Here is an 11,898-nt window from a genome sequence, read left to right on the forward strand (position 1 = left end):
TTATGGCTTATCAGTGTATTATGTAAAACACAAAATACAACAACAGTTCTGTTTGGTTACACAGGAGAAGATCTGTATAATGAAAGAATGGAAATGAGATTTGTAGTTTAGACATGTTTGTTTATGATTATGATGAAGATAAGAACACATTTTCCGAGTTAATTAGGCATAAATAAATGTAAATGTTAAGGGCTCAGAGCTCATTTTAAAGCTGTAAATAAAAGTCTTACTTTTTAGGCAGACAGATTGAAAACAGCTTTATAAAATGTGTACTGTGAAAGCAGCTGTACTTGAACAAAAGAGAATATTCCAATTAAATTTCAGCCACAAACGTATCCTTGACTGTCTTTTCTCTCAGTTCTTTTCATCTTCAGCAGTTTCCAGATGCCGAGATCATAGAAGCACTTCTTTGAAGGCTCAACAGTGTGTCTCAGAATTGGTACAACACTACGGCGACAGAACTAGCTCCTCGTCCTCATTAAAAGCTCCTTTTCCGTACAGCATCTCATCATATGTGACGGCCAGGCTCTTTAACTGGCTATGTTTGATGTTTTGCGTTGTTTGTGCGCAAGCCCATCTGCTTGCTCTTCTCTTCCCTGGCAGGAGGTCCACGTTCCCCTTCTGTCGCTTCACTGAAGCGCTGTTCGAAAATTCCAAGTGCCACACTCTGCATCAACCCATCCGTGAAACAAAGTTAAAGAGAATAGCTGCAAATAGAACAAGCTACTTAGAAAAAAATCGTTAGGGACTTGGAGTTTTTTTTTCACTGTGGAGTTAGTGATAGGTCACTAACCTAAACACTCTTAATTACCCACAATGGTTTTCCCTAAATTAATTATAAATCAAAAACTGAAATCACTTATTCATAAAACTATTCAGACCCTTTGCCACTGCACTCCAAATTGCAGTGAGGTACATACCTATTGCTTTAATTATCCTTGAGATGTTATCCTTGACCTGTTGCGATTTGAATTGATTGGACATAGTTTGGAAAGGCACACACCTGGGTCTTAACCAAAAAAACAAGCTATGAGATCCAACAAACTGTCTTTGGTTTGTGCAGTCAAATTGTGGTAAGGCATAGATCAGGGTGTGAGTATTCTGACGACTACCTCTTGGTCTCAATAATTGTGAGATGGAAGGCACTTGGCACAACCTTGAATCTTTCTACAGTGAACCGCCTGGCCAAATTGGGCATCCAGGCAATAAGGGTAAGAAAGAACCAAACAGTTACTCTAACAGAGCACTAAAAGTTCTGTGCAGAGATGGGAGAATCTGTTGGATGGAGCATAAATCTCTTCAGCACTCCATAAATTAGGTGAAGTGGCAAGAGTGGCTGCTGTTGAGTACAAGGCATATGACAGCCAGCTTGGAGTCGCTAAACAGCATGTAAATGAATCTAGCAACACAAGGAGAATAATTTGGAATATTAGTGTTGATTGATGGAAACATTTTTTGCTTTTTTTTTTTTATTTAAAATCAAATCTACAACAAAGTGAGTTAAACAGCAAGGGGTCTAAATACATTTAAGTAATCTACCTAAAAATTTAACACAGGCTGTGTATTAACACTAAATATTTAAGTTTATTAATCTAACAGAATTGTGTACAAAAGGATTATATACATTTTATGTGTAAATAAACACTTTTTTTACACACAACAAATATATTAACATTCTACACACCACATGTTACTTGACATTTAAAAAAATATTTTGGTTATGCATTTTCTCCCCTTTTTCTCCCGACTTTAGCGCGTCCAATTGCCAGATCGCATCGTGCTTCCTCTCCACCGATGCAGATCCCCGCTCTGATTGAGGAGAACGAAACTAATACATGCCCCCTCCGACATGTGTGCAGTAGCTGACTGCATCTTTAATCCAGATGTCAAATCAGTAAAAAAAAGATCTGACTGACATGTAAGACAGTGCTCTTAATAACTAATATTTAAACATTACTAGATGCACTAGGCGAGTTCATATGCGGATCAGCTTTGTGTACGGTGAGCCACACCCTGATCAATGCATCGATCCTTTGACTCTGTGCAGGCATCATCAATCAGCCAGCAGAGGTTGTAATTGCATCAGCCATGAGAGAGTCCCTATCCGGCTTCCCACCCTGTATGAACAACAAGCTAATCATGTAGTTCATATAGGCGCCCAGCCCAACCAGATGCCAGAGCTGAGTTTCGAACTGATAAGTTCGAAATGTCAGCTCTGGTGTGCTAGTGTGTTTTACAATGTAAGTGCAAACTTAAAAAATAAAATTAAGAAATGTGTACAGAAATCAAACACCACTCAGGTTGCGCAGAGGTAAAATACACTAGCACACCAGAGCTGGGATTTCCAATACATCGTATCGAATCTCGGCTCTGCCATCCGGCTGGGCTGGGCGGCTTTATGAACAGGGAGCTGGAGAGGGACCTCATAACTGATGCAATTATGACCTCTGCTGGCTGGTTGATGGCATCTGCACAGAGTAGAGGAATAATGCTGATCAGGGTGTGGCTCTCCATTCACAGGGCTGATTCGCATATGAACTCAGCTGGTGCAGGTGAAAAAAATGCAGTCGGCTACTGCTCACATATCAGAGGGGATGTGTGTCAGTTCGCTCTCCTCAATCAGGGGCGCGGGTCAGCTCCAGTAGAGACGAAGCATAATGCAATTGGGTAAAAATTGGACGCGTAAAAAATCGGAAGAAAATGCATAAAAAAATAAAAAATCAAACAGTGATCAAACAGTACAAATGCGCACTAGACCTTACTGCAGGATAAATCTGCTTCAACAACCTGTCGCCACAACCCCCCACCCCATACAGTAAATTCATATTAATTACCTCAAACCCCTAACTGCCCACATAATCCACAGCAAAATCTGCTTTCCATGAACACCATCACTTTAAAATCACATCACTGCATTTTGACGTATGCAAGAGTGTAGGCAGACCGAATACAGAAGTCAGAGTGAGAGAGTGTGATATTAATAAAAATAGCTGGTATTTCTAGTGACAGGCGCTTGGCAGGTAATTTTCTACAGTAGCTCCGCTGACTTGAGTCTCGTGGGAGTCAAATCTAATATTAACAGCTAATTATCATGTGTGAGCTGTCCCTTCTATGACCTGCAGTAAAATACTCACCCACAACATGTCAAAATACAGACATGAGGTATGCAAGTGTGATTAAAAAGATAGACATGTCTTTTTTAGAGCCTTTGGGACAGACAGTTCCCTGCTAATGATGATGTACTTTCTGTGTCGTGAGTGAATGACTGACAGTATGAACTTCGTTTTTTATAATAAATTAAATAAGGCTTTAAAAAATACTTTACTGACCATTATTTTAATAATACACACAGTACTATAGCTATGGCTGTCCTAGTCCTTGATCTATACCATACATGAACATTTAGAAATTTAAATATTTAATGAACAGAAAAAAAAATGACTTAAAAGCACTAAGTGTCATTTACCTTTCATAATAATTTTAATGTTGTTTATGGGTTCATCAATTTGGAAAGAGGACTTATGTAGCATTTTATTATTTAACAAATGACACTGAGTGCAGAGCTTTTCTCCTATGTAGATAAGTTACAGTTTCAGTGACCCAATATTCATTGTCCTCTCAGTAGGGATGTAATGATGCACCACAAGACAGTTAATAACTGATTCAAAAATTCCACGATTCAAATTGATTTGACATGGAAAATGAATCAATATTCACTTTAAACAGCAGAGGGCACTGGCGCTATCCACCTCGCCTGGTTGGCATCACTGGCACTATACACCTGGTTGCCAGATTCGGGGTTTTTCAGCCAAATTGGGCCTAATTGTTTTGCATAGTTTGTACCTACCTCAGAAATAAAAGGGCATTCATTATTTAGATAAATAAAAAATAAGCACAAATGCAGTATTTTATTTTCTTTTTTAAAAAGAAAGGAAACTTTGTCATAATTTGTCTTCAATTTCAGTTTAAAAAATCGTATCGTGAACCCAGTATCGTGAATCGCATCGCATCATGGGTAGAGTGTATCGTTACATCCCTACCTCTCGGTAGCCATCTCACACAAACACACAAATAAAACAGTAAGTTTTATGATTTCACAGACCATTTGGGTTTTACCTGAGTAAATGAACATGACTAACTGTAGACATATGCTTGTTAGGTTTAAAGAAACAACAACAAAAAATGATTTCAGCACTTTTTTTTAAACCGCTGCCTTATGCAATTTTTATCCTGGCGAGGGAAAACACACACAATTCAACACATGTAAAGCCATCTTTTTCTTCCTTTTACCCCAATCACAAATAAAGCTTAAATGCACCAAGGAACACACTATACTCCAAGTATACCTCCAGAAAAAGTATGCCACTGTTAAGCATGTTATTGCATAGTTGTCACAGTAAATATTTTTTTTCAGATCTGTAAACTAAATATCCTGTAAAAATAGTATGAATTACTAAACAACAACTTTTTACAATATGAGTTCTTAGTAAAAAAGAGTACTTATTGATGAATACAAGCAGTTTTGAGAGCATAAGTCGACATTCAGGGTCCATGGGCACTATTATTCAACCCCCAGCCTCAGTACAGAATGGTGGAATACCATTGAAGATTTTCTAAGGGATTTAAATCTGAAGACAGAAAAGTAAATCTAGCTCAATCTAGCTATAGTTATGAATTATTATTTTTTGGGGAATTTTCAATTGCAACTCTACCTTAATCCATGTCAGAAAAGTGAGTGAAAATAAATAATCCAAGACAGTAGATGGTTCTGGGTCAAGTATGGTTCAGTTCAAGCCCATAATCGTAAGTTATTCTATTAATGTGGACAAAATATTAATGTTAACCAAGTGTCTCAAATTTTGCCAGTCGCATTTTTAAATTCATTTTAAATGAAACCAAAAAATCTAAAATCAAATCAAATTACTTTTATTGTCACGTGACATTAACACAGGTGTGAAAGGTGAGTGAAAATCTTGGGTGCATAGTCCTTCACAGTTGTAATCCACATTAAATATTAAACACACATTTACTTACATACACTGGCACCAATCTTCTTAGTATATACAGGTAAAGCTATAAATGTGCAGATATACAAACATTAGAGTATAATGTACTGTGAGTGCTTTAATCTAATAAAGTCCAAGATGTACAGGTATTGTACAACAATAAGTTATATGCGTGTTTGCAGGTAAGGTGGATATGCAATGTTTGTGTAGCATTTAATTGTTAGTGACCCTTCAAATCACATAAATCTCTACATTTAATTCCTAGTGGCAAGTGTGAAGAATATGACACAGATAAAACTACACAATATTAAAGAAAGACTTAATTAATAATTAGGAATTATTTTTAAGTACACTGACTATTGGTCCAAAACGGTGGTAGTCCAGTGGGTAGAGCATTGAGCTATCAACTGAAAGGTTGAGAGTTTGAATCTCAGCTCTGCCATGCAGCCACTGTTGGGCCCTTGAGCAAGGCCCTTAACCCTCTCTTCTCCAGGGGTGCTGTAAGATGGCTGACTCAATAGGCTACCTGCGCTCTGACCCCAACTTCCAAACATGCTGGGATACGTGAAGAAAGAATTTCATTGTACTGTACACCTGTATACTGTTCTATCTTCTTCTATCTAAACAGTAAAGAAACCTGACATTTAAGTTGCTTTGCTCAATGGGTGTGGTTGGTCAGGCTGAGAAACTTTACATGGAAATAGTCTGCCTTTCTGATTTAGATTAGCAATTTAGCAGTAACTTGTTATTTGGGGGAACATTCATAAATGTAGTTTAATTTTCCCAATCTTAAATAAGGTTACAACATTTTATACACTGAAGTTTGTTGGCAATCTGCCGACCTGTCCATTTAACTTTTTGTGAGGCAAGTGGCCTCTGTAAGGCATTTACACATTCTAATGCAGTCATCTCACCAAGGGCATTGCTTTTTATTGAATAAATTCAGGTTGGGTATTATTTTTGCAGATGGTACACTGCTATAAAACACTTTCAGCAGTTTGAATGTGTAAAGCACCACTCCATTTAGAGAGTTGGCTATCCAAAATAGCTAATTATTACATTTTTTTAACTAAATGTAATTTTGTGACCCATATTTAACATACAAAAACCTGTTAAATGAGTCGTTGTGACCATGGCTTTTATCTGTTGGATTGAGTAATAGGTCCAAAGATAGTGGCTTCTAAGTGGTTAGAGCTATCAGTTGAGCTACTTATTGATGAATACAAGCAGTTTTGAGAGCATAAGTCGACATTCAGGGTCCATGGGCACTATTATTCAACCCCCAGCCTCAGTACAGAATGGTGGAATACCATTGAAGATTTTCTAAGGGATTTAAATCTGAAGACAGAAAAGTAAATCTAGCTCAATCTAGCTATAGTTATGAATTATTATTTTTTGGGGAATTTTCAATTGCAACTCTACCTTAATCCATGTCAGAAAAGTGAGTGAAAATAAATAATCCAAGACAGTAGATGGTTCTGGGTCAAGTATGGTTCAGTTCAAGCCCATAATCGTAAGTTATTCTATTAATGTGGACAAAATATTAATGTTAACCAAGTGTCTCAAATTTTGCCAGTCGCATTTTTAAATTCATTTTAAATGAAACCAAAAAATCTAAAATCAAATCAAATTACTTTTATTGTCACGTGACATTAACACAGGTGTGAAAGGTGAGTGAAAATCTTGGGTGCATAGTCCTTCACAGTTGTAATCCACATTAAATATTAAACACACATTTACTTACATACACTGGCACCAATCTTCTTAGTATATACAGGTAAAGCTATAAATGTGCAGATATACAAACATTAGAGTATAATGTACTGTGAGTGCTTTAATCTAATAAAGTCCAAGATGTACAGGTATTGTACAACAATAAGTTATATGCGTGTTTGCAGGTAAGGTGGATATGCAATGTTTGTGTAGCATTTAATTGTTAGTGACCCTTCAAATCACATAAATCTCTACATTTAATTCCTAGTGGCAAGTGTGAAGAATATGACACAGATAAAACTACACAATATTAAAGAAAGACTTAATTAACAGTAGCTTTCATACAGTGGACTTTATCGCCATCACCTGGTTACTATTAGCTCATACTGCCTAAACAGAAAACAGGACCATACGGTCACCATGAGTTGGAATGGACTTAACAGCACTTATTATTATTATTTTATTATTATTTTTATTTTTGTGTGTCTGTTCTGTGATGGACTGGCAACCGGTCCCGGGTGTTCAATAGCATCCAAAGAAACAGAACCACTGCGATGGGTGGTAAAACAGACAATAAATGAATGAATGACCCTTTTATGTCAATGTTGAATAGACAAATGAGTTATAGTTTAAGGATTTAGGTTAATTTGACCAGTTGCCTATTTTACATTTATATTATCGGCATTTAGCAGACACTCTTATCCAGAGTGACTTACAGAAGTGCTTCCACAGTAAACGTTTCCTTACTCTAGTTTAAGTAGACAACAGTCCAAAAACACAAATCTGCTGAAACCCTGTTAGAACTACTTTTTAAATAAGAAATGAATAAGAGTGTTAGTAAGTACCTGTTAGTTTTCAGCCTAAGTGCTTAGTGCTTAGTAAAATCAGCTTAAGTAAATTTAAAGAGATCATTCACCCTAATCCCTTAAATGATTGAACCCCTTCACAGTAAGAACCCTTAAGGGTTCACAAGTGGTTTTAGAGAGAACCACATAAGTTCAGTCCATGAGCACCAAAGCCAGGATCAAGTCTAACAGAGATACACTATATTGCCAAAAGTGTTCGTTCATCTGCCTTCACACGCATATGAACTTAGTGACATCCCATTCTTAATCCATGAGGTTTAATATGATGTTGGCCCACTCTTTGCAGCTATAACAGCTTCAACTTTTCTGGAAAGGGACTGGGAATTTTTGACCATTCTTCCAGAAGCGCATTTGTGAGGTCAGACACTGATGTTGGACGAGAAGGTCTGGCTCACAGTCTCCACTCTAATTCATCGCAAAGATGTTCTATCGGGTTGAGGTCAGGACTCTATGCAGGTCAGTCAAGTTCTTCCACACCAAACTCGCTCTACCATGTCTTTATGGACCTTGCTTTGTGCACATGTGCGCAGTCATGTTGGAACAGGAAGGGGCCATCTCCAAACTGTTCCCACAAAGTTGGGAGCATGAAATTGTCCAAAATCACTTGGTATGCTGAAGCATTAAGAGTTCCTTTCACTGGAACTAAGGGGCCGAGCCCAACTCCTGAAAGACATGGAAGTGATTGGAACACCTAAATTCAATGATTTGGATGGGTGAGTGAATACTTTTGGCAATATAGTGTAGTTCCAACTGAAAGCAGGGATAATTCAAGGTCAAGACCAAGTCTTAAGTAGAATTGAATTGGTTAATTAAAAAAATGTGATATATTATGATCACTGTTTGAAATTCCTACCCTGTTAGAACTATTTTTTTTTTTTTAATAAGAAATGAATGAGTGTTAGTAAGTACGTTAGTTTTCAGCCTAAGTGCTTAGTAAAATCAGCTTAAGTGATTTTAAAGTGATCATTTGCCCTAATCCCTTTAATGGTTGAACCCCTTCACAGTAAGAACCCTTAAGGGTTCACAAGTGGTTTTAGAGAGATCCACATATTGTTTAGTCCATGAGCACCAAAGTCAGGATCAAGTTAAGTGTAACAGAGATAGTTCCAACTGAAAGCAAGGATAATTCAAGGTCAAGACCAAGTAATTAATTAGAATTGAATCGGTTAATAAAAAAATTTAATGTATTATGATCACTGTTTGAAATTACTACTTTAGAGTTGTTATACACCTACAGTGTTATGCATCACCAATGACAGTTCTGTTAGCAAAGACTTTCTCGGCATAATTCAATCCTTCGCCGTATTGCTGCCAAACAATACGAGGGTCTCCTTATAAGTTTTCGAACAATTATTTATTTTAGTTTAGTTGTTAAAAACCCACCTATTTCTGACCTGTTTACTGTTTATTACCGTCTGACGGCAAAGTGTCTTACAGTACAAAATGTCAATACTCGCCCACAGTTTGACGCATGCGCAGAACAGAATGATTCAGAGTCTTCCTGTTGTATGACTGTATATTCAGAGTAATGTTGAGGAGTGTTGTTATTTACCGTACATTTACTGTAGCTCCGATTTTGAAACAGTTTTTGGTTTACAGTCAGAGAGGTATGGGCAGTTTAAATAATGAAAACCGTTCCATTCATTCTGATAATATCGAGGAAGTTCATAACATCCCAATGGAGGTGATCGTTAGACCTATTCCTTCAGTTCTGGATGAGCAGAAAGTTCAGAGTCTCATGGAGACAATACAGGTAAAGTTCGATGTTTTATGTATACAACAGATGTGTTTCAGTGTGATAATATATCAATCCTAACATTACTTTCTTTACATTTTGTAATGGTCTTCACAATATTTGCGTTAATGGCTGAATTATATATGAAAAGAGGGTCCGAGGGGGCAGTGCCATTGTGTCAGTAAGTATTTGCCCTCTTCATGTATTTTATTGTTTGCATATCTGTAACACTAAATGGTTTAAAACACAAGGAAACACAAAACAGTTGTTTTTTGTGTGTTTGGGTTAAAATTAATATTTGGTGCGAGCAATTAAGGTATAGGACTAGTAATTGAAAGTTCATTGGTTCAAGCCCCACATCTGCCAGGTTGCCACTGTTGGACACTTGAGCAAGGCCATTAACCTTCAATTGCTTGAAAGGTATATGTTAGTATTTATTGCAAATTGCTTTGGATAAAGGGGTCTGCTGAAAATGTAAATGCATTCCATTTATTTGTGTCATCCTTATGTAGCATCTTTCCCTGACAGCAATGTCCCATGTTTAAAAATTGGAGAAATGCTAGCAAACGGTGTAGATTTCTACCAATGGTGGCTTGTTTGTTTATTAGGATTTTAACGTCATGTTTTACACTTTGGTTACATTCATGACAGGAACGGTAGTTACTCATTACACAAGGTTCATCAGTTCACAAGGTTATATCGAACACAGCCTTGGACAATTTAGTGTCTCCAATTTACCTCACTTGCATGTCTTTGGACTGTGGGAGGAAACCGGAGCACCCGGAGTAAACCCACGCAGACACAGGGAGAGCATGCAAACGCCACACAGAAAGGACCTGGACCGCCCCACGATTGAACCCAGGACCTTCCCAATGGTGGCCTCTTTTCAATAAAAGGCATATTAGGGGTAACAGTCCATCGGTGGGCTACAGTTACTAACCGTATTCCTACTAAATTAACTTATACAGTCATGTTTAGAGTGGATGATTGGTGTAGATATAGTAACTCATGGTGTGTCACTATTTTTCCAGGAGACCACTGACATCAGAGTTGTCCCTCCTATAGATGTATTGTGGATCACAGGAGAAAAAGGAGGTAACTACTACTACTCGTTTGGAGGCTGCCATAGATTTGCTGCTTACCAGAGACTACAGATGAAAACCATCCCAGCCAAGATTATCAAATCCAACGTTTCAGACCTACGTACATACTTGGGAGCATCAACCCCTAATCTACAGTGACTAACAGAGTTGGATATTGAGGATGTTGTTATTTTACCACAAGTTTATAAATGCATCATGTCTGCTACAGATATAGCAAGCTGCCTCACAATCCATTTTCCAGCAGGAAGCTTTCAGATGCAAATGTGTGGGCCAGCATTACCTGTTCTACAAGAGAGTCAACTGACATGTAAAGTTTTAATATATTTTCTGGTCAAACATTCTAGCCATTCACTCTTTTATTCAAAAACAATAAATATTTATTGAAAATAAGTTTGAAGTCAGTGGTGTTCTTTTAGGATATCCAGCAATCTCACAGTCAGCATTGTGTTTCAATTTTGATCCATTTACTCTTGGCAAAACTTCTATCCACAAGTATACAGTTGTTTACATTTCAGGTTAGATAAAAGTGTAACTTTACTATCAAAGGTTCAGCATAAATCAGTTATGTTTATTTTACCCCAGCAATTATCATATGCTCAACATGGGCCGGGCCCCACTCACAGTTTTTGACCACTGTTTATGCCAATGCCTATACCCTAATTTTGTCTTTTGTTAGGTTTCTAGAGCTCAAATTATTTTGGCAGCTTGATATGAGCAGTTCAGACAGATTTCATAACAGTGGAATGGCAAAAATCTGTGTTGAGGGTAAATATGACTAAATGTGGAAAGGGGTTGTTTTCTAACTTCGTGTGGTCAGCATGACTGGTCATTTTTATTTGGCCGAAGTACAAATATTTACCGAAAGATGGCAGTGTTGCTCTGTTTAAAGTTATTTATACGAACTTATTCTGTGTTAAATACGTCTCAGATTGGCCATATTATAATTATTTTAATATATTATTCAGATTTAAGTGACCAAATAAATAGCAGTTAAATGACATTTGACCTCCCTGTTTAAAACTGAAAGGGCCCTACAGTGTTAGCCCTACAGTGCCTGGACTAGAATGATTGATAGATAGGGATATACAGTGGGGCCAAAAAGTATTTAGTCAGCCACTGATTGTGCAAGTTCTCCTACTTAGAAAGATGAGAGAGGTCTGTAATTTTCATCATAGGTACACTTCAACTATGAGAGACAAAATGAGAAAAAAAAATCCAGGAAATCACATTGTAGGATTTTTAAAGAATTTATTTGTAAGTTATGGTGGAAAATAAGTATTTGGTCACCCACAAACAAGCAAGATTTCTGATTCTCATAGACCTGTAATTTCTTCTTTAAGAAGCTCTTCTGTCCTCCACTCGTTACCTGTATTAATGGCACCTGTTTGACCTCGTTATCTGTATAAAAGACACCTGTCCACAGCCTCAAACAGTCAGACTCCAAACTCAACCATGGCCAAGACCAAAGAGCTGTT

The 11,898-nt window shown here is 37.3% G+C and overlaps 1 protein-coding gene across 1 annotated transcript; it reads left to right on the forward strand.

Moving 5' to 3' along the window:
- Nucleotides 1-9,075: 9,075 nt before the first annotated feature.
- On the forward strand, nt 9,076-10,813 carry srxn1 (sulfiredoxin 1 homolog (S. cerevisiae)). The gene is made up of 2 exons (XM_062998440.1): nt 9,076-9,338; nt 10,352-10,813. Exons 1-2 carry the CDS (start codon nt 9,114-9,116, stop codon nt 10,559-10,561), a joined length of 435 nt encoding a protein of 144 aa, XP_062854510.1. The 5' UTR covers nt 9,076-9,113; the 3' UTR covers nt 10,562-10,813.
- The last annotated feature ends 1,085 nt before the right edge of the window (nt 10,814-11,898 follow it).

This window comes from Trichomycterus rosablanca, chromosome 7 (assembly GCF_030014385.1).
Source record: "Trichomycterus rosablanca isolate fTriRos1 chromosome 7, fTriRos1.hap1, whole genome shotgun sequence".
Taxonomy (NCBI): domain Eukaryota; kingdom Metazoa; phylum Chordata; class Actinopteri; order Siluriformes; family Trichomycteridae; genus Trichomycterus; species Trichomycterus rosablanca.

What these genes read in the sequence shown, in the direction of transcription:
- srxn1 (XM_062998440.1), top strand. Translation starts at nt 9,114, where the DNA reads ATGTTGAGGAGTGTTGTTATTTACCGTACATTTACTGTAGCTCCGATT. An exon ending in GTCTCATGGAGACAATACAG is followed by an intron (nt 9,339 to 10,351) that starts GTAAAGTTCGAT and finishes CTATTTTTCCAG; the next exon opens with GAGACCACTGACATCAGAGT.